This window comes from Aethalodelphis obliquidens, unplaced genomic scaffold (genome assembly GCF_003676395.1).
Source record: "Aethalodelphis obliquidens isolate GAN/ISIS:26980383/991018 unplaced genomic scaffold, ASM367639v1 scaffold61, whole genome shotgun sequence".
Taxonomy (NCBI): domain Eukaryota; kingdom Metazoa; phylum Chordata; class Mammalia; order Artiodactyla; family Delphinidae; genus Aethalodelphis; species Aethalodelphis obliquidens.
Window position 1 is genome coordinate 8,987,614 of NW_020838005.1, and position 25,267 is coordinate 9,012,880.

The 25,267-nt window shown below is 36.6% G+C and overlaps 2 protein-coding genes and 1 long non-coding RNA gene across 8 annotated transcripts in view; 1 reads left to right on the forward strand and 2 right to left on the reverse strand.

Annotated features, from left to right (window-relative positions):
* Positions 1–9,201, forward strand: part of SCRG1 (stimulator of chondrogenesis 1) — a 40,965-nt gene extending 31,764 nt beyond the window's left edge. For 3 of the 4 annotated variants that reach the window (XM_027087858.1, XM_027087860.1, XM_027087857.1), the window contains 2 exons: positions 6,107–6,362; positions 8,709–8,877. In XM_027087858.1, the coding sequence (XP_026943659.1) occupies positions 6,107–6,362; positions 8,709–8,763 (311 nt within the window). In that variant the 3' untranslated portion in view covers positions 8,764–8,877. Of the gene's footprint in view, positions 1–6,106; positions 6,363–8,708 lie in introns of all 4 variants that reach the window. The other variant, XM_027087861.1, reaches the window with a different exon arrangement.
* On the reverse strand, positions 6,379–15,449 carry LOC113610072 (uncharacterized). 2 transcript variants are annotated; one of them, XR_003428935.1, is made up of 4 exons: positions 15,406–15,449; positions 11,157–11,253; positions 8,527–8,591; positions 6,379–7,987 (listed from the first exon to the last, which is right to left on the reverse strand). It is a non-coding gene; the product is annotated as an uncharacterized LOC113610072 (long non-coding RNA). The 2 variants fall into 2 exon arrangements; XR_003428934.1 differs by lacking the exon at positions 15,406–15,449 and having other exon boundaries at positions 11,157–12,609.
* Positions 15,450–18,447: 2,998 nt separating this feature from the next.
* SAP30 (Sin3A associated protein 30) lies at positions 18,448–23,610 on the reverse strand. Of its 2 annotated transcripts, XM_027087853.1 has the most exons (5): positions 22,988–23,610; positions 21,324–21,449; positions 20,832–20,930; positions 19,377–19,410; positions 18,669–18,781 (listed from the first exon to the last, which is right to left on the reverse strand). In XM_027087853.1, the coding sequence occupies exons 1-4, from the start codon at positions 23,306–23,308 to the stop codon at positions 19,393–19,395; spliced, it is 564 nt and encodes a 187-aa protein (XP_026943654.1). In that variant the 5' UTR covers positions 23,309–23,610; the 3' UTR covers positions 18,669–18,781; positions 19,377–19,392. The 2 variants fall into 2 exon arrangements, with proteins under 2 accessions (XP_026943653.1, XP_026943654.1); XM_027087852.1 differs by lacking the exon at positions 19,377–19,410 and having other exon boundaries at positions 18,448–18,781; positions 22,988–23,602.
* Between the last annotated feature and the right edge of the window lie 1,657 nt (positions 23,611–25,267).

A 25,267-nucleotide genomic window follows, 5' to 3' on the forward strand; every position in this document is an offset into this window, starting at 1 on the left:
AGATCTGCCGTACTACATTGTACCTATAGTCAACAATAGTGTATTACACACTTAAAAATTTGTTGAGTGTAGATCTTATGTTAAGTGTTCTTACCACAGTAAAATACAACTTAAAAAATTACGACAGCCTGACAACATATTTGAATCATTAAAAGTTTTATGGGAATGAGCCCGGCAATCTTCCTCATCAGTGCAAAACAGTGCTGCTTTCAGAATATGCTTGCTAATCTCAATCAGTCTTCCTGAAAATCAACTGCTTCAGTGGAATACAGCAAAACCTTTCTAATATTTTGGCTTACTTTAAAATATCTTCAAGTTCATTTCAAAAATCTCTGAAAATAAAACCTAGTATATTATTCTTTGAGAACACGTACACACATAATTTTATTTCTGATTTCAAAGATGATGACATGAATATTAGCTATCAGTAAATCAAATGTAACTTTAATTAATGAAAATGAGTTACCATTAGTATGTTAAAAGGATTTTAGATTTGCTTCATTTTATGAAGGATAGGTAGACCTATCTGAAATCATTATTTCATTTACATAAAATTAAAGATTTAATTAAAAGAATATAACCATAAAAAAAAAGCATGACCCAACTATACGTTGTCTCACTTTAAATATAAATACACATATAGATCAAATGTAAATGGATGGAGAAAAATACATCATGCTAACAATAACCAAAAGAAAGCAGGAGGAACTATATTAATTTCATACAGCTCAAACATCAAAGAAAAGTTATCAGGGATAAGAAGGGTATTACATAATGATAAAGGGGTCAATTCTCCAAGAATACCTAACAATTCTTAACAGATACTTGCCTAACAACAGTGTATCAGGTTACATGAGCTAATAACCAATACAACAGCAAGGAAAAGTAGATGAATCCACTATCATAGTTGGAGGTTTCAACACCCCTCCCTCAGAAATGGAGAGATCCAGCAGGCAGAAAATCAGAAAGGACATAGCTGGACTCAACAACACCACCAATCAACTTGATATAATAGATATCTGTAGATCACTTCACCCAACAACAGTAGAATACACGTCTTTCTCAAGCTCACCTGCAACATTCACCTAGATAGACAACATTCTGAGCCATAAAACACATCTTACCTAATTTAAAAGAAGTCACACAAGGTCTGCTCTGAGACCACAGTGGAATTAAACTAGAAATCAATAACAGAAAGATAACTGGAAAACAGAAGAACATGTGGAGATTAAACACATTTCTAAATAACACATAGGTCAAAGAAGAAATCTTGAGAAATTTTAAAATATTTTGAATTTAATGAAAATGAAAACACAACTTACCAAATTTGGAGGATGCAGCAAAAGCAGTGCATAGAGGGAAATTTATGAAGGCAATGAATGCATATATTAGAAAAGAAGAGAGATCTAAAATCAATCATCTAAGTTTCCACCTTAGGAAACTAGAAAAAGAGCAAATTAAATTTGCTCCAAAGTAAGCAGAAGAAAAGAAATAGTAAGAATTAGAGCAGAAATCAATAAAATTGAAAACAGGAAATCAACACAGAAAAATCAATGAAGCCATAAGATGGTTCTTTGAAAAGATCTATAAAACTAATAAGCCTCTAGCCAGGCTAACTAAGGAAAAAAAAGGAGAGGACACAAAATTACTAATATCTGAAATGAAAGAGGGGACACCACTACAGATCACATGGAAAGTTAAAGGATAATAAAGGAAAAGCCCACAAATTTGATAACCTAGATGAAATGAACCAATTCCTTGAAAGACACAATCTACCAAAATTCACACAGGAAGAAATACATGATGTGAGTAGATCTGTATCTACTAAAGAAATTGAATTAGTAATTAATAACCTCCCGAAACAGAAATCACCAGGCCCAGATGGGTTCCCTGGTGAATTCTATCAAACAGTTAGGGAACAAAGTATATCAAATCTCTACAATCTCTTTCAAAGCATAGAAGCATAGGGAATACTTCCTAACTCATTCTATGAGGCCAGCATTACCCTAATACCCAAACCAGCCAAAGACATCACAAGAAAAGAAAACTACAGACCAATATCTCTCATGAACATAGAGGCAAAAATCCTCAACAAATTATTAGCAGACTAATTATTAGCAGACTAATAATCCAAACAAGTATAAAAAGAATGATACACCAAAATCAAGTGGGATTTATCCCAGGTATGCAAGGCTGGTTCAACATTTGAAAGTCAATTAATGTAATCCATCACATTGACAAACTAAAAAAGAAAAATCACATGATCATATCAATAGATGCAGGAGAAGCATTTGATAAAATTTAAACTCAAGCATGATAAAAACTCTCAGTAAACTAAAAATAGAGGGGAATGTTCTCAACTTGATAAAGACTGTCTAAAGAAACCTTCAGGTAACATCATACTTAATGGTGGGAAACTTGAAGCTTTCCCGCTAACATCAGGTACAAGGTAAGGATGTTGACTCTCACAACTCCTTTTCAACATCATACTGGAAGTCCTTGCTAATGCAGTAAGGGAAGAAAAGGAAAGAAAAAGTATACAGAGTGGGAAGGAAGACATAATACTGTCTTTGTTTGCAGATGACAGGTTGTCTATGTAGAAAATACAAAAGACTCAACAAAAAACTACTGGAACTAAATCATAGCAAAGTTGCAGGGTAGAAGGTTAATATATAAAAGTCAACTGCTTTCCTATCTACTAAAAATGAGTAAGTGGAGTTTGAAATTAAAAACACAGTATCATTTACATTAGCACCTTCCCAAAATGAACTACTTAGGTATAAATCTAACAAAATATATACAACGAGATCTATATGAGGAAAAACTACAAAACTGTTGAACATAACCAAAGAACTAAATAAGTGGAAAGATATTCCATATTCCATGTTCATGGAGATAGGAAGACTCAATATTGTCAAGATGCCGGTTCTTCTCAACTTAATATACAGATTCAATACAATCCCAATAAAAATCCCAGAAAGTTATTTTGTGGACATTGATAAACTGATTCTAAAGTTTATATGGAAAAGCAAAAGACCCAGAATAGCCGACACAATATTGAAAGAAAAGAACAAAGTTGGAGGACTGACACTACCTGACTTTAAGACTAACAATAAAGCTACAGTAATCAACACAGTGTGGTACTGGTGAAAGAATAGACAAATAGGTCAATGGAACAGCATAGAGAGCTCAGAAATAGAATTCTATAAATATAGTTAACTGATCTTTGACAAAAGAGCAAAAGCAATACAATGTGAAAGACAGTCTCTTCAAAGAATGGTGCTGGAACAACCAGACATCCACATGCCCCAATATGAATATAAACACAGGCTTTACACCCTTCACAAGAAATTAACTCAAAATGGATCATAGACCTAAAAGTAAAGTACAAAACTCTAAAACTCCTAGAAGATAACATAGGACAAAATCTAGATGATCTTGGGTTTGGTGATGCCTTTTCAGACACAATACCAAAGACATGATATATGAAAAAATAATTAATAAGCTGGACTTCATTAAAATTAAAAACACCTGCTCTTTGAAAGAAAATATTAAGAGAATTAGAAGATAAGCCACAGACTTGGAGAAAATATGTGCAAAAGGCACATCTGCTGAAGGACTGTTATCCAAACTGTACAAAGAACACTTAAAATTCAACAATAAGAAAACAAACAACCTGACTTTAAAAATGGGCCAAAGATTTTAACAGACACCTTACCAAAGAAGATATACAGATGGCAAATAAGCATATGAAAAGATGCTCCACATCATATGTCATCAGGAAATGCAAATTAAAACAATGAGAGACCACTACACACCTAGTAGAATGGCCAAAATCCACAACACTGACAACACCAAAAGCTGGTGAGAATATGGCATAACAGGAACTCTCATTCCTTGCTGGTGGGAATGCAAAATAATCCAGCCACTTTGGAAGAGTTTGATGGTTTCTTACAAAACTAAACATAATCTTAGCATATAATCCAGCTATCATGCTCCTTTGTATTTATCCACAGAGGTTAAAAATATGTCCACATAAAAACCTGCATGAGGATGTTTACAGCAGCTTTATTCATAATTGGCAAAACTTGGAAGCCACCAAGATGTCCTTCAGTAGGTGAATGGATAAATAAACTGTGGTACATCCAGACAATGGAATATTACCTAGTGCTAAAAAATAAAGATAGCTCTGTCAAGCCATGAAAAGACATGGAAGAACTTTAAAAGCATATTACTAAATGAAAGAAGCCAGTATGAAAAGCTGACATACTGTGTGATTCATCTATAGGACATTATGGAAAAGGTGAAACTATGAAGACAATAAGGACCAGTGGTTGCTGTGGGGCTGGGGGTTGGTGGGGAGAGATGAATAGGCAGAGTGCAGAGGACTTTTAGGGCAGTGAAAATACCATGTGTGATATTTAAATGATGGGTATAAGCCATTACACATTTGTCCAACCCATAGAATGTACAACACAAGGCATGAAACCGAAGGCCAACTATGGACTTGGGGTGATTCGGATGTGTCAATGTAGGGTCATCCTTGGTAAAATGTACCATGTGGTGACGGATGTTGATAACATGGGAGACTGTGCATGTGTGGGGCAGGGGGGTACATGGGAATCTGCAGCTACCTTTCCATTTTATTGTAAGCCAAACTGCTCTAAAATAACTAAGTTTTTTTTTTTTGAACCCATTATCTTACCTAAAATAACTGACCTTTGAGGTGCATCTAATTACTGAAAACTTCATAGTAAAATTTCCTTTCAACAATATTGTTTTCTTTCATCATACAATATACATATCTGTCTTCTTTCCTTTTTTTTTTTTTTTGCGGTACGCAGGCCCCTCACCGCTGTGGCCTCTCCCACTGCGGAGCACAGGCTCCAGACGCACAGGCCCAGCGGCCATGGCTCACAGGCCTGTGCTCCACGGCATGTGGGACCTTCCCGGGCCAGGGCACGAACCCGTGTCCCCTGCATTGGCAGGCAGACTCTCAACCACTGCGCCACCAGGGAAGCCCTCTTCCTCCCTTTTTAATACTCCAGAGGTAGGAAAGACACTTCAGCACCTGCCAACAAGATGAAATCTGAATGGCTGTGGAGTCTGATTCTGGTTCCTCCAACTATTTTGCTAGTCTTCCTTTACTACAAGAGCCTCCATTTTCTTCATGTTTAACATGGAAGCCAGAAAAACCTGATTCAATAGATAATGCATATTCTATAGTTGTATGCAGATACGATACTTAAAGTGTTATCTCCTGAAAGAGGAATTAGACTTGCGGTATGACCCCAGGAGTTCAAACTAGAACTGGTGGGTGGAAGCCACAGAAAAATATTTTCCAGTAAGGGAAACGTTAGAACTGTATCAGTGGAATACATGGATTTAGTCAACAATGAGTTTCCCATCACAGTAGGTGTTCAAGAACAGGGTAAATGCCTCTTATGGGGAATTCAAGCCTCTGTTTTCAACTGAGGCTAAAATGTAACCCATGTGGGAGAAGAGTTCACAATTACTAAAAATATGCAACAAAAATGGGTCCCCAAAATAATTCTGAAAGTTTTAAAAACTTAACTATAAATATCTCTATAGAATATAATCTGTCAATGTCAGGATAACTGGGCTTTTTGTTTCTGTCAGGGTTGGACCCAGATTCTTGGACAATGTTGTTGGATATGCAAGGTCAAGAATCACTGTACACAATGATGTTATTTGTTCCAGAAATTTACTTGAGTTTTATCACCTTAAAAAGCAGTTTTTCTCTACTGAATATACTGAAAAAAATGACTTTGGGTCCTTAAAAACACAGATTCTGGCTCTTCCCACTATCTCCCTTCCCCCTCCCTCACATAACTCTCACTCAATATTTCTTTGTGGAGCTCAGGCATGTCATTTTTAACAAATATTCTAAGTAATTTTTATTGTAGGTGGTCATAAAACTAAACTTGAGAGACATTCAAAGAGAGTAGAAAAAATCAACGCCCACTCTTTCTATTCAAGAGTTTATGAGAATGCGGCAGGACTTTATGTTCAGATGAATTCCATCTTTAAACCAAACAAACAAACATATAAACACTGATACATTTTGTTTTTTCTTCTATCTCAGGGCCAAAAGCCAAAATGAAATTTATAGTACTTGCTGTCACCGTTGGACTAACTTTGCTGCTAGGAGTCCAAGCCATGCCTGCAAATCGCCTCTCTTGCTACAGAAAGATACTGAAAGATCGCAACTGTCACAATCTTCCAGAAGGAGTAGCTGACCTGACAAAGATTGATGTAAACATCCAGGATCACTTCTGGGATGGGAAGGGATGTGAGATGATCTGTTACTGCAACTTCAGTGAATTGCTCTGCTGCCCAAAGTAAGGAAATGCAATCACAAAACATATTGCTGTGAAGTGTATGTACAACAACTCTTTAAGACACCTTCATAATGGGTGTGCTAAAATTAATCACCCTTTTCAGTAAAACCCTGTTCAAATCTCAGCTATTTTTTAGGATCATCACCATATGTACCGAAATGAATGTTTTCATTTAAGAGACCGAGTCTGGCAGATTTTAGTAAAACTAAATGAGATACAGGAAATTAATAACACTCCAATCTATTAAATTCTAATTTTCCTATCTGATTTTTAATCACACACACAAAAAAATCTGGTAGCTGAAGTCACCTTCAAGGCTGACATCTTAAACTAATTTGAAAACTAATAGAAGGCTTTAGATAAAAGATCCCAAACAGATCAAGTAACTGGATGGAAAAGTTTGGTAATGGTGAAAGAAAAACTTTCTAGCTCTATGTATGAGTTAACCAGAAATTAACTGAATAGAGACTGTCCACTGACTTGGAAAGTAGATGTATTTTAAGTATAATACAAAGGTAGATAAATAAATATTTATAGCTCTTGATTTTAAAATAATCTTCTCCTGGTTATTGAGGAAGCTCAAATACTATGATCTTGGCTACTTCATATTGAAATCAGCTTTTTCAAATTACTTTCAACATATCATCATATTTTTCATTTTTCTAAGAAATCTGTGAGCTAGAAAGGGCAGATATAACCATCTTATCAAAGAAAGGTGTACAGAGGTAAAATGACCACTATCCCACTTAGCTAGCTAATATCAGCACTGAGACTAGAACACAGGTCTTCTGATTTGGCCTGGGTATTTTTTCTACCAAGCCAGTTGGTTCTTAAGTATGGTTCCCAGAACAGCAGCTTCAACATTACCTGAGTTCTTGTTAAAAACGTAGTTCATCCCTGGGCCCCAGACCAAAGCAACTGAATCAGAAACAATGGAGAGAAAGCACAGCAATTATGGCTTAAACCCTCCAAGTGATTCTGATGCAAAATAAAATTTGAGAATCACTTGATTAAACAATGATATCAAGAGCTCAAGTTAACTGATTCCATAAAATGATTTAACTTTTCCTACATAAATGAAACGCCATCTAATATTAAAATATCATGTTTCCTTTTTTGTAAGACTTGAAACTAATTTATTGAAATGTACTTACTTTATGATATAATTTTGTGATTATCCATTGTTAATGGATGAGCTAGAAGTATGGATATATGAAAATAATTTCTATCTGAGTTTGGGTTACAGTTTTCCCAGTAGCAACAAATATCTAAGTATATTTCTTTTTTTTTTTTTGCCTATAAACACAAATTTTATTTTGCCATTCTACTTTGCCAGCTGCATTGAATATAATACAGCACTGTATAAGTTTAAGGTGTACAGCACAATGAGCTGATATACATATACAGCTGACCCTTGAACAACACACGTTTGAATTGCATGGGTCCACTTATCCGTAAATTTCTTTCACTAAACATAATACATACCACAGTACTATCCCATCTATGGTTGGTTGAATCCTCGGATGTCGAACCACAGATATGGAGGACTGACTGTAAAGTTATGCACGGATTTTCCACTGCACAGAGGCTCAGAACCCCTTACCGCTGCATTGTTCAAGGGTCAACTGTATTGTGAAATGATTACCATAATAAGTTTAGTTAACACGAATCACCTCATATAGTTACAAATCTTTTTTCCTTGTGATAACCTGTAGGATCTATTCTCTTAGCAACTTTCAAATATATCATACAACAGTGTTAGCTACAGTCATCATGCTGTACATTGCATGCTAAGTATATTTCTAATGAGCCATAATCATAATACTACCTTGCACGTATACACAATTTTATATTATACCGTGCATTTTTATTATACATCACCTTATGTGATCTTTCCAACAAGAGTGGATAGAGTTGAGGAGCTCAAAATTTCACCTTTCCCTATAAAACCTAGAAATTTACTTATTGACTTCCCAACCAATTTTTAATCTTCTGTTTCTTAGCTGTAGATTTAAACTTCATGGCCTATCCCCACCCATATCAGAGAAATGAATATTTTGGTATGCTTGTAAGGTTTTGAAATCACCCAATCTTTCCTTTTCTTTATAGACAAACGACAGCATAATGTCCATGGCAGATGGGGGAAAGTAGAAGAATTGATTACCTTCTTGGTCTTTGCTGCTCTTGTGGCAAAAGTCCTCCCACTCACTCTCTTTGTACTTTATTCACCTAAAAAGAATAGCCATATCTGAAATCCTGGAAATCACCGTCCATTTCTTGCTCAGAAAAGTCTAACATGTATCTTAACTTTCAGCTGGATTTAATTCATGTTCTGCTCTCTTTCAGAGATGTCTTCTTTGGACCAAAGATCTCTTTCGTGATTCCTTGCAACAATCACTGAGAATCATCCTGTATTCCAGACAACACCATTCTTAATTCCCCACAAACCACACTCTAACAGTGTAGCTGTATTTCTGGTTCCTATGCAGTGCAATAAAGCACAGATTCTATAAATTCTTACTTGCCTAAGTAAACTTGTGTTAAATTAGCAGTAATAAAAATTCCATTTAATTTTTCTCTGTGGAAATTGTTTAAAATTTTTGACTAGAAAATTTTCATCTACAAGGTGTTCACTGTGCTCAGTAAAAGAATTCTGTCCCTCAGAGGAAGAGCCATAACCCTGGCTCAAAGATGGAGAATACTTTCAGTTCTTGACAGATCATGTATACTTAATGAAAAGAACCAGAGATAAATTGAGGTTCTCGGAAGGGAAACTAGAAGTTTTCTAGTAAGAGGGGGAAAAGGGAGCCAATATTTGAGTATATACTATGTATGCCAAGTACTTTAAGCACATTTGCATTTTGCTGTCTTAAAAAACCACAAAACCATCAAGATAAGTATTCTTAAACCCACTTTTCAGATGCTAACTCAAGTTTAAGGTATTTGCTAAAACTCAAGACAGACTTTGAAGACAGTTCCAGTTCCAAAATACTCACATAGTTGTATCCTTAAAACTATGCTACATACCCCTGACATGTCCATTTTTCTTGGGAATAACAAAACACATTAAAAGAAACGTGTAATGGATCAGAATTTAAAGTCACATGAATTTTAAAGGTAAATAAAACAGATGCCTTCAAAGATATTTTCTGGGTGTTAGAGGCAGTTTTGGACTATGCTCCACACCTTTGGAGGTGTGCACTGACGAGTAGCCAACAGAATTAATTTCAGAAAGTCCTTCATGCTATAAAAATTTATTAGATACTCGCTAAGTGCCAGCTGTTATTAAGATTTGGGGATGTAGTAATGAATAAGATGGACTTCTCCTCTTGGAACTTGTATTCTAACAAAACTGTAATCATTACAAATATTTATAAATGTGAAGCCTGCTGCTACAAAGGAGAAGTGTAGGGTGCTATACAAAGTACTGCTGTGGGGAAACGTTTGAGAAGCACCACACTTGTAGTAAATCTAGGAGATAACCATTTTGAGTTACAGTGACATTGTTTCACTGAAATACATCCTTGGAGGTCCCTGATCTGTTTCTCGAGACCACACCCAGAACAGTTTCAGTGTTCAATAGGTGTTACTGGGCTAAACAAAACAATTTTGAGGTAATCAGAATTCAGTTCCTCTTAAAAGCTGCAAAAACATAAGTCAGAACATGTTTTCAAATAGTATGACTTCTACAAAAAGGCATGAAGAAGTGGAATTGTTTTAAAAAAACTCAAATATATTGTTTTATCAACATAGTATATGATTTGATTGAGCTTTTTTTTCCTTCACTGAATTGACAGGTATTAAAGTCAAACTAACACAATAACAGAAGTCTTATATCCTTTCTGAAACAGTGCATAGAATAGGTAAATAAAGAAAATCACCAGTACATTTTCTACTTGGTATAGTCTCTCTTTGAGGGAGGAAAAAAACAAGGCAATTCAACAATGGCTTTTTACTAAATATTCCCTTATTACTGCACTCAAAACATGATGAGAAAAATAGTATTTGGAAAAAAGCTAAATATTTAATAAATGGAATTTTATAGATTATGACTATTCTTCATATTCTCTCCTTTCTGGAAATAACTTGTAATATCAAATTGCATTACATTCTTTTAGAAATGAATGCATTATAGAAGCACACACTGTTTTTTATGTAAATTACCGAATAAATGTAAAATGTGAATGTTCACACAATGTACCTTATACAACTTTTTCTGACTTGGTCAATATGTTTTACCAAATAAATATAAAAACATGAATGTTCACACAATTTACCTATGCAACCTTTTCTGACTTGATCAATATGTTTTTAAAAGCAAACATCTCATTCAGTCATTTAATGAATAGATCCTTATTTTTTTCAATAGCTTTTAGCTACAAGACAACTAAGCTTTTATTAAAAATGTACTATTGTGGTAAACACTGTGTTTCAACTGAACGAGGTAGGTACTATCACAATCCCTGTTCTATGGACAAAAATGCCAAGGCTTAGAGATTAAGTAGCTCATATTAAGTTACATTATCAGAGCAGTAAAGCCAGGTTTTGAATATGACAGTTTTCCTCTAGCATCTAGAGTCTTAACCACTGCTTTATTTAATAGCATCAGATAATCTATTTCCTTTTTAGGAAAGCAAACTTTTACTTGTATGCAACAAGTACATTTCAGATAGCTCATATATGTTAAATGCTTAAATGAATAACAATTTCTGTATTTTTATCTTTGACTTTCTATATTCTTGTTCTTACTATGAATTCCATGGTGCTGAGCACAAAGTTGACGGTAATACTTACTAATAGCTCATCTCTTCTTGATAAAATTTTTCTTTTCCTCATCATAATCCATAGGGACTCCTTGAATATTTTTGTTTGCTGGGATTAGGTACTAATCCTAAAGGATTATTAGAGAATTAGAAGCAACATGGAGAAACAAAACAATGAGCAACAACTCTTAGAGGGAGAGGACAGGTAAGAACATTCACAGCTCATTCTGCAACCTTAACTTCCTTATAATTGCCCAGAAATATACATGAGTTCTTTCAATAATAAATTGTCTTAGCAAAGTATTATGACAGGTACTTTTAAAATGTAAATAATCTTACCAGTAAAATACTATGGGCTTTAAAATAATTTTCCCAAAAGGAAAAAATCATCAGATTCATATATTTCTAAATCATACTGCATTAACCACCTAAACCTAAATTTTTCTGTCAAAGAATTAAAGAGAAACTGATATTAGAAAAGTATAGTAAATTAACATTGAATTAGCTTCCTCAATTTACTTCTATAGAATGGTATCACCAAAATGTGCTCAACTTGGTATAGTGGTATACCTGGAGAGCAATGCATGCCATACATGTAGCCAATACACTCTCAGAATTTTACAAATAAAAACCTACAGTAAATTTTCAACGAAAGAAGTATATGTGATCTCCATTTCCAGAGTTTTAGAAGTCAAAACGTAAGTCTGTTGGGTACTATGGGTATAAAACTGACTTGATGTCTACTTTAAATATACATTAAAGGGAATACACACACATACAATACACACACACACAAACACATATATGATAATCTAGTAGCAATTAATATGATTGAGAACTATAGTTGACTATGTAGACTATAAATGCAACTGGGACATGATGCATATAGTAAACTAAAGTTTATAGTATCAGCTTTTAGCTACAAAGAAATATAAGAAATATCCTAATCCCCAAAGAATAAATTCTATAGTAAACAGTACACACACTTAAAAAATATATATATGCATATAAGACATTTCTTGACACTTTTAAACTAACTCCAGTTAAATAAATAAGCAATAACATGACAAAAATTTATTTTTGAACCACCATCACTTGCCTAGATCATAATCTGAATTTTGCTATCAAAACTATGTAAATCCATAAAAACAGCAGCTAAAAGAGAGCTGGCTGGCATGGCTATACAAATATCAGACAATACAGATTTTAGATTAAAAAAATTGTACAAGAGACAAGGAAAGACATTTTATAGTTAAAAGGGTCAATCCACAACAAGATATAAAAATTATAGATATATATGCACCAAACAACAGAGCCAGAAAATATATGAAGGAAACACTGACAGAACTGAAAGGAGAAATAGTTCTACAATAATAGTTAGAGGTCTCAATACTTTTCTTTAAATAATGGATAGACATCTAGACAGAAGATTAAAAAGGAAACAGAGGACTTGAACAATACTCTAAACCATTTAGACCTAACAGACATATACAGAACACTTCACCCAACAATAGCAGAAGACACATTCTTCTCAAGTGCACATGGAACATTCTTCAGGATAGTCTGTTAGCCCATAAAACAATTTTCCATAAATTAAAAAAATTGAAATCATACAAACTATCTTCTCTAACCATAATGGAATGAAGCTAGAAATCAATAACAGAAGAAAAACAGGAAAATCCACAAATATGTGGAAATTAAACAATGCATCCTTAACAACCAATGAGTCAAAGAAGAAAGAAATAGGAAAGTCAGAAAATACTTTGAGATGAATGAAAACAAAAATAAAACATACCAAACTTATGGGATGCAGCAAAAGAAGTACTCAGAGAGAAATTTATAGCTGCAAACATATACATTAATACAGAAGAAAGATCTCAAATCAACTGAACTTTGCACCTTAAGAAACTAGAGGGACTTCCCTGGTGGTGCAGTGGTTAAGAATCCGCCTGCCAATGCAGGGGACACGGGTTCAATCCCCGGTCCGGGAAGATCCCATATGCTGCAGAGCAACTAAGTCTGCATGCCACAACTACTGAGCCTGCGCTCTAGAGCCCACGAGCCACAACTACTGAGCCCATGTGCCACAAATACTGAAGCCCACGCACCTAGAGCCCGTGCTCCACAACAAGAGAAGCCACTGCAATGAGAAGCCTGCCCAGCGCAATGAAAAGTAGCCCCACTCACCACAACTAGAGAAAGCCCATGCGCAATGAAGACCCAATGCAGCCCCCCCAAAAAAAAAATCAATGAAACCAAATAAAATATCAGCAAAATTGACAAACCCTCAGCTAGACTACTAAAAAAAAAAAAAAGAGAGAGAGAAAGTACATATAACTAAAATTACAAATAAAAGCAGGGACATTACAACCAACCTTACAGAAATTAAAAGTATTATAAGAGAACACTATGAACAATTGTATGACAAATTGAATAAAATAGAGGAAATGGACAAATTCCTAGAAACACAAAATTACCAAAGCTGACTCAAGAATAAATAGAAAACCTCAACTGCCCTATAATAAGTAAAGAGATTGAATGAATAATCAAAAATTTTCCATCAAAGAAATGTCCCGGACCAGATGGTTTTGCTAGCGAATTCAAAAAGATAAAAGATAAATTAACATCACTCCTATTCAAATTTTTCCAAAAAATAGAAAAAGAGAGAACACTTTCTAACACATTCAATGAGGCCAGCATTATCCTGATAACAAAGTCAGATAAAGACAGCAGAAGAAAATATAGAACAATATCCCTTATGAATATAGATGTAAAAATCTTCAGCAAAATACAAACAAACCAAACCCAACAGCACACTAAAAGGATTATACACCATAACCAAGTGATATTTATCCCAGGAATGCAAGGGTGGTTCAACCAAAGAAAACAATTCAATGTAATACACTAAATTAACAGAACAAAGGGGAGGAAAACATGATTACTTCAATAGTTATAGAAAAAGTATTTGACAAAATTCAACACCCTTTCATGATTAAAAAACTCAGCAAACTAAGAATAGAAGGAAACTTCCTTAATAAAATAAAGAGCATTTACGATATATCCACAATTAACATTATACTCAATGGTGAAAGACTGAAAGCTGCCTTCATAAGATAAAGAAAAAGACAAGGATGCCTGTTTTCATCCCTACTACTCAACATTGTACTGTAAGTCCTAGTCAGAGCAATTTGGCAAGAAAAATAAATAAAAGGCATCCAAATTAAAAAGGAAGAAGTAAAATTATCTCTATTTAAAGATAACATGATTCCATATATAGAAAATATCATAAAATCCACAAAAATACTACTAGAGCTAATAAATGAATTCAGCAGGGTCAACACACAATAATCAGTGTTTTATACACCAGTAAGGAACAATCCAAAAAAAGATATTAATAAAACAATTCCATTTATAATAACATCAAAAAGGATAAAATATCATGAATAAATTTAACCAAAGAGGTGAAAGACCTGTACATTGGAAACTACAAAACATTACAGAAAGAAATTAAAGAAGACCTAAAAGTAATGGAAAGATAATCCATGTTCACTGATTGAAATACTTAACATTTTTAAGATGGCAACTGTCAAGCGATCTACAGATTCAGTACAAGCCTCATCAAAATTCTAATGGTCTTTTTTTTTTTTTCCCCAGAAATAGAAAAGCCAATCCTCAAATTCATATGGAACTGCAAGGGGCCCCAAATATCCTAAACAATACTGAAAAAGAAAAACAAACTGGGAGGACTCAAACCTTCTGATTTTAAAACCTACTACAAGGCTATAGTAGTCAAATGTGTATGGTACTGGCTTAATAGAAATATAGGCCAAAGGAACAGAATTGAGAATATAGAAATAAAACAAAACATCTATGGCAAATTGATTTTTGACAAAGGTGCCAAGACCATTCAGTGGGGAAAAAACAGTCTCTTCAACAAATACTGCTGGAACTGGATAACCTCATTCAAAAGAATGAAGCTGGAACTCTACCTCACTCCATATACAAAAATTGACTCAAAATGGGTCAATGCCCTAAATTTAAGAGCTAAAACTATAAAATTCCTAGAAAAAACATACGGGCTAATCTTTATAACATTGGATTTGGCAATGGATTCTTAGGCTTGACACCAAAAGTATAAGCAACAAAAGAAAAAAATTAATTGTACTAAATAAAAATTTTAAACTTTTATGCATCAAAGAACATTAACAAGAATGTGAAAAGGCAATCTACAGAATGGGAGAAAATATTTGTAAATCATATATTGGATGTAGAATCAATACCTAGAATAAAGAACTCCTACAGGGGCTTCCCTGGTGGCGCAGTGGTTGAGAGTCCGCCTGCCGATGCAGGGGACACAGGTTCGTGCCCCCGGTCTGGGAAGATCCCACATGCCGCGGAGCGGCTGGGCCCGTGAGCCATGGCTGCTGAGCCTGCGCGTGTGGAGCTTGTGCTCTGCAACGGGAGAGGCCACAACAGTGAGAGGCCCGCGTACCGCAAAAAAAAAAAAAGAACTCCTGCAACTCAGCAACGACAAAAACAACCCAATTTAAAAATGAACAAAGGAACTGAAAAGAAATGTGAATCAAAACCACAGTGAGATACCACTTCGCACCTAGTAGGATGGCTTTAATAAAAAAAAAAAAAAAAAAAAGGAAATACAAGTATTAGCAATTTGGAGAAACAGCTGTTAGGACTGTACAATGATACAGCCACTATGGAAAAGTTTGGAGGTTCCTCAAAATGTTACAGAATTACCATGTGACTCAGCAACTCCACTCCTAGATATATATCCAAGAAAAAGGAAGACATGTCCACACAGAAACTTGTACACGAATGTTTATAGCAGCATTATTCATAATAGCCAAAGGTGGAAATCCAAATATCTAAATGTCCATCAATGGATGATTGGAAAAACAAATTGTGACTTTCCAATTGTGATTGGAAAAACAAACTGGAAAAACAAATTGTGAAAAACACATTTTCCAATCAATGGATGACTGGAAAAACAAATTCACACAATGGACTGTTATTCAGCCATAAAAAGCAAAAAGTACTAATATATGCTGCAATTTAGATAAACCTTGAAAGTATTAAAGCAAAAAAAATCCAGAAACAAAAGGACATGTACTGTATGATTCCCTTTACATGATATATCCATAATAGGCAAGTCCATAGAAACAGAAAGATTAGAGGTTATCAGGGGATGGGAAGAGGTGGAATTGGGAGTAGTTACTTATCAGTGTTTCTATGGGGTAAGGAAAAGTTTTTAAAATACAGCTCTGGTGGTTGCACAACATTGTGAATACACTAAATACTACCAAATTGTATTAAAGGCTAACATCAATTAAATAAAAAACTTTATGTAGAAATAATAGAGCTTACTTTCTTAAAGAAATTTATTTCAGACATTAATTTTTAGCCTTTTGCTAAATTATCCAGTAAAAGGTAGTTACCAAATAACTTATTTCTTGAGCTGCTGCTACACATTCTACTCCAATGGTAGTCAAACTTGGATTCTTTTCCTGGTGCTCTAATATTAAAAGTAAACCATATACTTATAGAGATTTACTTTTTCTTGTTCAGATATAGATAAGTAAAAAGGTTTCCACTAAACTCGTAATTTTTAAAACCCAACAGCAAAGAATTAAAATTTTTATGTAAAACTTGTACACTGCAGCTTCTTGAGTCTCTCATCTTTGGGGAGGCTCTTAAGTTCTCAATTTTTCATGTTTTAAATTGCTCTAACGAGGATTTAATTTCACTGGATAATCAACACTCAACTTACTCTTTTCACTTTTTTATACAACTACATTTTATGCACATAATTCTATGAAACTAACATTGATTCATTGTATTCATAAACATACATTTTAATGTCAGCAAATAATTTCAAGCTTTTTTCATAAGAATGGAGTGTGGTTTTATAGGAAAAAATAAGCCTACAGACAAGTTTCGATTGAAAAACTAAGTCTTTATAGATTTAGGTAAAAATATAAAATATAGAGGTAATACTTTCTTCAAATAAACCACCACATCTTGTAGCTATGTGGTTCATCTTCATACAGCTAAGAAAAAAACTTCTCATGGAGATTTCTGGAGTACTGGAAACCAGAGGTTTCTGTAATACCAATTATTACAAGCTCTGGCTCATCAATAAAGTAGCAAGTAAATCTTTAAATGGTCACAGCAAAAACAAAGACCAGTAGCGTTAGAGTTCACCATTATTTTCTAGCTGTCAATACACTCAGAACAGTTAAAAATACAAAGACTCACCTTCTATTGAACCAGTATGTTCTCTTTTTTTTTTGTTTTTGAACCAGCATGTTCTTTAAATTTGGCTACATAGCAGTTCCCAATCAGGGGTGATTCTGTCCCCACCAGGGACATTTGACAATGTCTAGAGATATTTTCGGTTATCACTTTTGGAGCTCTATTGGTTCTAGTGTGTGGACTCCGGTGAGTCTGCCAAACCTACAACACAAAGGACAGCCTCCCACAATAAAGAATTATCAGGCCCAAATGTCAACCTTGAGATATCCTGAGCTACATTAATGGTCTCGGCCATTTCCATCCTGAAATTTGTACCACAATCTCAGAACACTTCACTGAAACTGTTGTTCTGTTCTGATGTCACAAGCTATAAATTTGATTTGTAACTCTAAGACCCTGGTTAAATAATACAATCTCAGGAAAAGCAGAGCTTAAAAATATTTAAGAGAAAACTGATAGAGAATGAAATATAAAAAGGAAATAAAATAGAACTCAAGTCAGAGCTATGTATGACCAAAATTTTAAGATCTTGTTAGATTTCTAGATCTCTCCAATTTATTAGCTTTAATCTGCAGTGTAAACAGTACAGAACATGACTGAAAATTAAGGGGCAGGGCAGAGGTTCTTTCTATATTTGTGCCATATAAATACCTTTTCACTAAAACAAAATTTAAAGAAACAACAAACTATTCAATTCTATGTTCAGGTTTCAATTTTCAGCACTGTGTTTACCTTTGCTGACACATCACGTCTTCTTTGGAAGGAGGCAGGCATTAAACTATTTGTTCTTCCTGATATTTCAAACCTGTTAGTACTAAAAAGCACTTTAAAAAATAATAGTATTTAGGATATCCTTAATTCCAAATCAGACTGTCCCAGAGAAAGCAAATGTGCTACATCTGTTACTTCTGTTAGTTCCTCAGAATTAAAAAAAAAGAAAAAAGGTAACAAAATGATCTTCACATTAAAATCTCAATTAATACTGGTCCCTAAATAAAAGTCAGTTTAAAATAAAAATCAAGTTTCACAAAATAAATACACTGAAGCAACTATAATAGTAATAATCTTTATTTAAAATATTTTTTAATCTAGGAAAGCTCATTTTACATGAGTTTCCAACTAAATATTAGACTCAGAAACAAAGAAAATAAAACCAGAGAAAATCTTCTGTAGAAAAAATACACAAGGAACATTTCTACATGTGAAAAAGCAGTAAGCAGTCTTAACATGAACATCCAAGTCTTACTCTCAATTCCATCTCTCCTAGTGAACACCACTATCAACCTTGAGATCTGACTTGTTCTTGTCATTCTTCACTGAGTAGATGAAATATGTTAAGGTGTCTTTTTCATTCACTGGAATTGACCTAAAGTGGCAACCAACTATCTATAAAGAAAAAAAAAATTGAGGAAATTAAATTATAGATATTAACAGATTTTATAAACTAGGTAAAAAATACTGTCATCAAAAGAAAATGTGTGATGGTAAGAGCTATTTCCTTTTAAAAATACATTTAAATTTAACAAAGAACCAACAGGATGAAAAGCATATAAGAGTAAGATATTGTGAACAAGAGATAGTGTGATTTCAAAGGATCCCTTGGCCCACTCAATTAACTATACATTAATTAGAATGTGTATTTCCTTTTACTTATTTTGAATTTTATAACTGAGATCTAGATTAGGATTTAAGTAGTTTTACTTTTAAACTTCAAATATCAATGAAACAGAACAGAATGTAGGAGTCCACATGCATCATATAATGGTTTAGTCTCTACTTATGGAAAAAGGATAAACATTAAGTTGAAAAAGCTTTGGTACTATAGAAACAAATCATGAATTATCTTACAAATATGTCTGCTACAACTTACATTCATTCATTGGCAATATTTTTTGTTAAGGTTCCCTGAAAATTATTCTGAATAAAAATTATTGATGGAAAATGAGAAGGGAAAAAGGGATGTCCACTGAAGAATGTTTACCTGCTTTCTTGCCTTTTCATTCTGTGCACTGCAACTACGAATAGAAGTATAATAGACTAAACTGGGGCGCTGATATGCATATTTAGATTCTAGAAGATAAAACTTCTTAAAGAGAAAGATAATTAAGAGACTTAAGGAGGACAGTCACTCAACTCTGGAATCATTTGTAAATATCTGCATTTCTGAGTAAGTTATAACACTCGTGACTATTTGGATTTCTCATTTCTAAAAAAGAAAATAGCTCTAGAAATAATTTAACTTTTTAAAAAGAAGATCAGATTATCAAAAACTTCAAGTTTGATTTCCGCATTTAAAAAATATATACATTTAAATGTAACATTTAAAATAATCATTTCTTCAGTTCTCATTTGTCCCAAAACAAAGGTACCTTCACTTGATTAGTAAACTGTATATATATCAATATAGTTTCATCATGGCAGGCAATATCTATATTTATGTTAATATTAATGTACTATACAATCCAAAAAGGATGTGATCTTTTAAATCAAATTTAAAGAAAAATTAGATTTTTGTTGCCTAGGCAAGAAGGAAAGATGCAGCTCTGGCTAAAGCCTTAATATACCGGACCTTAATGTTAAAAAGCATTCTACTCATCTTCTATCTTATTCAATATGCACATTTTAGAAAATGTTGGATTACTAAATTCAAGCTGAAGAATATAAGAAAACTTATTTATATATTTACTTATATCCTGTCGAATAGGTTAAGCATTTTTCTTTTAAATATGATTGAAGTACAAACATATAAATCTATAAATATCTTAATATGATGTACAGATTTCTTGGCTCTATTATTTCCTGAGAACACAAACACACTCAATTTTTTAAAATTCACTGAAGTACTACAAGTCCTATATCAAGAAACTATAAGTAAAAGCTTGGATACAAGTCTTTGCATCTTCTAGATGTAAAAACATGGGTGCTTCAAATAAAACTAACATCAACCAGGACAAGTTCTGAAATAGTTAAATCAGCCAGGTATGGGAATACTGTTTAGGGGCTTATCTGTAAAACCTACTCCATCAAAAACTTCAAAAAATAAATTCTAACAAAGACATCAAAGTTTATTAATTTATTTTATTATGCCTCAATTAGGTGTTCAATAAATGTTTACTTAACAAATAGAATTTTAAAATAAACAGGTTTCTAGAATGAGAATTAAAAAACCTTTCACTCACTATTTCTGAAAGTCATTATTGGAAGATGCTTAGAAAACTGCACACAATCCATTGAGTAGTCATTACACAAAGGAATTTCCTACGTGGTAGACAAACATTTCTTCCACAATAGCTTTTTTTACTAACTTTGATTTTTCTAACTCCTGATAAAAGGTATTGTTATATATGCTACATTAACAATGTCATTAGCATTTAATGACCCTTTTTTATATGAACAGGTTCATTTAAAGGTTAAATAGCTTAAAACTCATATATACCTCCACAAGCTGTGCTTTATTAAGTCCTGGTCTGGTTGGGAGTTTGAAGTGTCTTTTGTATCTCCTAAGTGTATTCACCTGTAATTGGTATAAATCAACCTGGAAAAAATTAACATATCATTTGTTAAAGACTTAGCTTTGTCATATATAACAACAATGCAATTTCAACACAATGAAAACTTAACTCCATTATTAAAAATGCCTTTTATATAATCAAAACTACAAACACTTCAATCTTTTGAGCATAATTATTAAAGACCAGGGACCAAAAAAAAGAACTTATAAGACAACAGAGCTCTAAGAGTTGTCAATTGAAACTGTAACAAGTCCAATTGTGTAACTGCATGTTAACTGGCCATATTTAATTTTGCTTTCATTTTCAGATTTTTCAAATGTTTTAAGTATTTTAAAAATTTGTTCATATTTTTTAAATAAAACTTTCAGAATGGAGGACTTAAGATTTACATTTAACATACGAAAACTTTCACCTACCTCTGGAGTATCAATATCTTGAACAGGTGAATCTCCTCCATCATCATCACTCCCTTTTCTCTTTCTTCTGTTTCGAACGCTCTGAATTAAGTTTTTATGATAATCACAAATGTAAAGATGCCTTGCCTGAAACAGAAAAGTTTCACAGACTACTTATGATTGCCGTAAAATGTGTCTATGTATTAAAAATATGTAACAGTGAATTATTAAAAATAAAAACAACAGTCCAAACAGGCCATTGTTAAGACAACGCACGTTTCTTTCTACTCCAGTCCTGAACCCAGTTAAAACCTACCATGTCTGGTAATATTGTTAAGAAGATTGGGGGTGGGGCGGGGAGAGGTGCCAGTAAGGGAAGCGAGACACAGAGAAGAACGAGAAATTCCTACTGTCTGGATTCTGTCATCAAATTGCAGCGATGGTGAACTCGATTAGTTCAGTCATGCTGTTTTTTTTTTTTTAACAAAGGGAAAATGATGCTGTTCACAATTTTGCTATTTGATAGCATTTTCTCTACTTAAAGAGCATTTTAAAATACCGTAATGTATGCTTCCTAACCTTGCTAACTTAATACTCAAATTATAATCGAGCACAAAACTATCCATTTTTACAAATAAGTTGCTGATTTCACATCCTAAATTTAAATTTGAACTATGAACTTCTCTGCGTATTAAATAAATGCATTTATCAGTAATACGTTTTTCCAACCAAAGCAATGTGAAATTATTCAAGTATACCTGAAAAGTTTCTCATGAACACGACGGAGGAACTAACTGAATAGGCAGAAAACTTTAATTACATAGTTCTGAGAGCTGTACCGTAACATCTGAAATACCGGGTTTCGTACATTAGCAGTTACTCCTTAAAAAAAAACAAACAATTGAGGACTGAGCTAATAGGCTTTTAAATTAACCTCTAAGCTAAGGGCAAGCTAAAAAGATGCACAATGTGTGCCGGTTCTGGCATCTTGTTATTTATTACCGTCGCCCAGAGCTCCGGTAAGTGGAAATGGCCGTTTCTAAAAACCTCAGCGACGGTCAAAAGAACAAACGTGCGAAAGGACGAAGAAAGAAACCCTGATGGCTGCCAAACGGAGGGCAAAACCGCAGAGGCTGCGCGCTCCCCACGTTGGGAGCGGCTGCCCGGGATGCTGACACGGCCGCTCGGCTCGCAGCCAGGCGTCCCCTGCACCCGCGCCCGCGGGACGGGGAACGGGATCCTTGTCGCCCGCGGCGTCAGGCCCTACCAGCACTCCACTGTCCCCAGACCGGGGGAGCTACTCCCCGGGGCCGAGCGCCGGCTCGGGCAGCAAAACAAAGAAGGCGCCTCCGTTCCACAAGGAGCCGCCGGGCTGCAGGACAGCTACTCCGGGCCCTCTGCTCGGCCGCCCCCTTTGTTTCGCGCCCCGGCCTCCGCTGAGGAGGAGGGGGAGGCAGGGCGCGGGTGAGGTCGCGCGCGGGCGCGGGTCCGCGGCGCGCGAGCCTGTCGGCTGCGGGCGGAGAGCCGAGTTGCAGCACTTTGTTGTTTGCTTCCTACTAGAGACGCCGGAACGGGCTCGCGCTGCGCCCAGGTCTGGGGGCCCCGCACCCCACCGACGTCGCGTCTGCTCCACTCCCCAAGCGCCCGCGGGGCACGCAGGGCAGGCCCGTCCCGCCGTCACTTACGCTCTTATCCAGCTCGATCTTCACCTTCTTCTGGGAGATGCTCTTCTGGATCCTCTTGCTGAAGCTGGCGTTGCCCGCCGCCCGGCCGCACCGCTCGCCGTCCTCGCGCAGACAGCACAGCTGCCCCGGGCCCGGCCCGGCCGCTCCCGGGGGCCCCGCTGCCGAGACCCCACCGGCGCCCGGCACCTCGGCCCCGGCGCCCGCTCCGGCCCCGTTCCCGGCCGAGGCGGCGGCGGCGGCGGCAGCAGCGGCGACCACGGCGGCCACGGCGGCGGCCGCGTCCCCGCCGCGGCTCATGTCTTCGGGCGTGAAGCCGTTCATGTCCCCGCGCTCGCGGAGACGCGCTGACAGAAGCCCCGCTCGCCGCGCCGCTCGCCTCTCGGGAGACGTCGGGGTCTAGGCTGTCCCTCAGGCACCTGCCCGGCGACGGCTACTCACTCTGCGCCCGCGGCCTCCGGACAACACCGCGGGCCCCTGGCCTGCCGGTGTCTGCTGGCGCCGGGACAGTGGACGGGGCTTGGGGTCGGGAACCAGAATCTGGCGTCGCCTGGAGCCGGGACGCCGCTCACTGTCACATGGAGGAGACTCCTCAGCAGTTGGACCACTGCGCCTCCGCCTCCCTCCGGCCCTCGACCTGCGCAAGCGCGTTGCGCCCTTGCCCGTCCCGCCCCTTCCACTCTGTCGCATGGCACCACGGGAATTGTAGTTTTCTTCCGGGGAGCCAACCTAAGCTCCAATCTGACCCAGCGCTTCGCGGTTTAGGGGAACTACTTATCCCAGCATTCATGGCGCGGAGGCGGGTCGGGCCTTTTTTTTTTTTGGGTGAAACACGAGGAAAACAGGGGCGTGTAGTTGGGGTAGCGAGGTTTTCTGGCTTCTGGTCTCTCCGGGGAAGTTGGGCTGTGTTTAGCTACTGACTTTTGCAGAGCTGGCAATTTATACGAAGAGGTTACTCAACTCCTGAGGCGAAGCACAAAACGCGGGGGGGCGGGAGTAGGAGGGAAGGGGAGGGAGCTTGTGGGAAAGCAGTTTCGGGCTGTTTTCGTATCTGTGGAAAAAGTTTTTGGTATGACTACGTTTTTGTGGGAAACCCAGACCGAGGAGAAGCCCTGGCGTTTTTCGGGTCCCGGAGGTCCCGCAGCTAACACCACGGGATCTGATAGCAGTTCCGCTGACTGACGCCCCAGACTGTCTGTGAGAGCGCCTGCCGGGGGGAAACGCGCGTCCCGACCTCGGCGCCGGGATGGGGCCGATGTCGGGCTGGAGGCCGCCTCCAGATCCTCGCATTGTCCCTGCGAGGAACGCGCTGGCTTGCGGGGCGCACACTGTCGCTTCTTGAGGTGGAGCTGCTGACAAGTGAACTTAACGGGGCTGCTTTTCGCTTCCACCCCCTGCCTCTCCGCTTTCTCCTCGAGGGAACTGGGAGCCGGTCTAATAGCATTTAAAAGGGACGTGTAGCCCCTCCGAGTCTCGGTCAGCCTGGGGCTCCCGGAGCCCGAAGGCGCGCGCCCGACCGAGAGCGCAGGGAAAGCGCAGCTCCGGGATCGTCGTCGGCGCGCGCGTGTTTGTGTACGTGTCTGTGTGCGCGCGCGTGTGCATGTGTACGTGTGCGTGCGTGCGTGTGGAGGGCGGGGTGGAAGGTTGGGAGAGGCTAGTACGAAAGCTGCGCCTTTGCTAATTGCAGCGCGTCATTATTTATCAGTACGTATATCTTGTTTAACTATCCCATTGTTTAAACAAAGATAGAAAGCAGTAGGGTTTTTTTAAAGTTCTTTTATATTTACTGAGTAAACTTATTGATAGATGAATTTTTAAAAATGTAAACTGTCATCTGCCCTGAAATTCAGTGCCATTCAGTCCATCTGTGCACTTATGTTTTAGGATATAGCAAAGGAAGAAAAAAAAAAATGTAGTGGGCAAAAGAAAGATGCTGAATGGTGAGTATTTGTGTTATCTTTTCAAGCTGCACTGCCCAACGGTGTGTCTGCTAGCCTTATGTGGATATTAGCACTCGAAATGTGGTTATTGTGACTGAAAAACTGAACTGTTAATTTTAATTCATTTAAAATTTTAAAACTGATTTCAGTTATTGGAAAACTTTTAAATATGTTTGGAACAACTTGGTTAGGAATCTATTTTTTCAACTTAAATTTTATGAAATCTAAATTTAGCATCTGAACTGTGATGTGCCGGTATGTATAAACTACCAGCAGGATTTCAAAGACTTAGTACCAGACTTTTTTTAAAGAATATTGATTAGCTTAGTAACATTTTTTATAT

What these genes read in the sequence shown, in the direction of transcription:
- SAP30 (XM_027087852.1), bottom strand. Translation starts at nt 23,308, where the DNA reads ATGAACGGCTTCACGCCCGAAGACATGAGCCGCGGCGGGGACGCGGCC. An exon ending in AGATCGAGCTGGATAAGAGC is followed by an intron (nt 21,450 to 22,987) that starts GTAAGTGACGGC and finishes TTTCTGTTTCAG; the next exon opens with GCAAGGCATCTTTACATTTG. An exon ending in AAGATATTGATACTCCAGAG is followed by an intron (nt 20,931 to 21,323) that starts GTAGGTGAAAGT and finishes AATTTTTTCCAG; the next exon opens with GTTGATTTATACCAATTACA.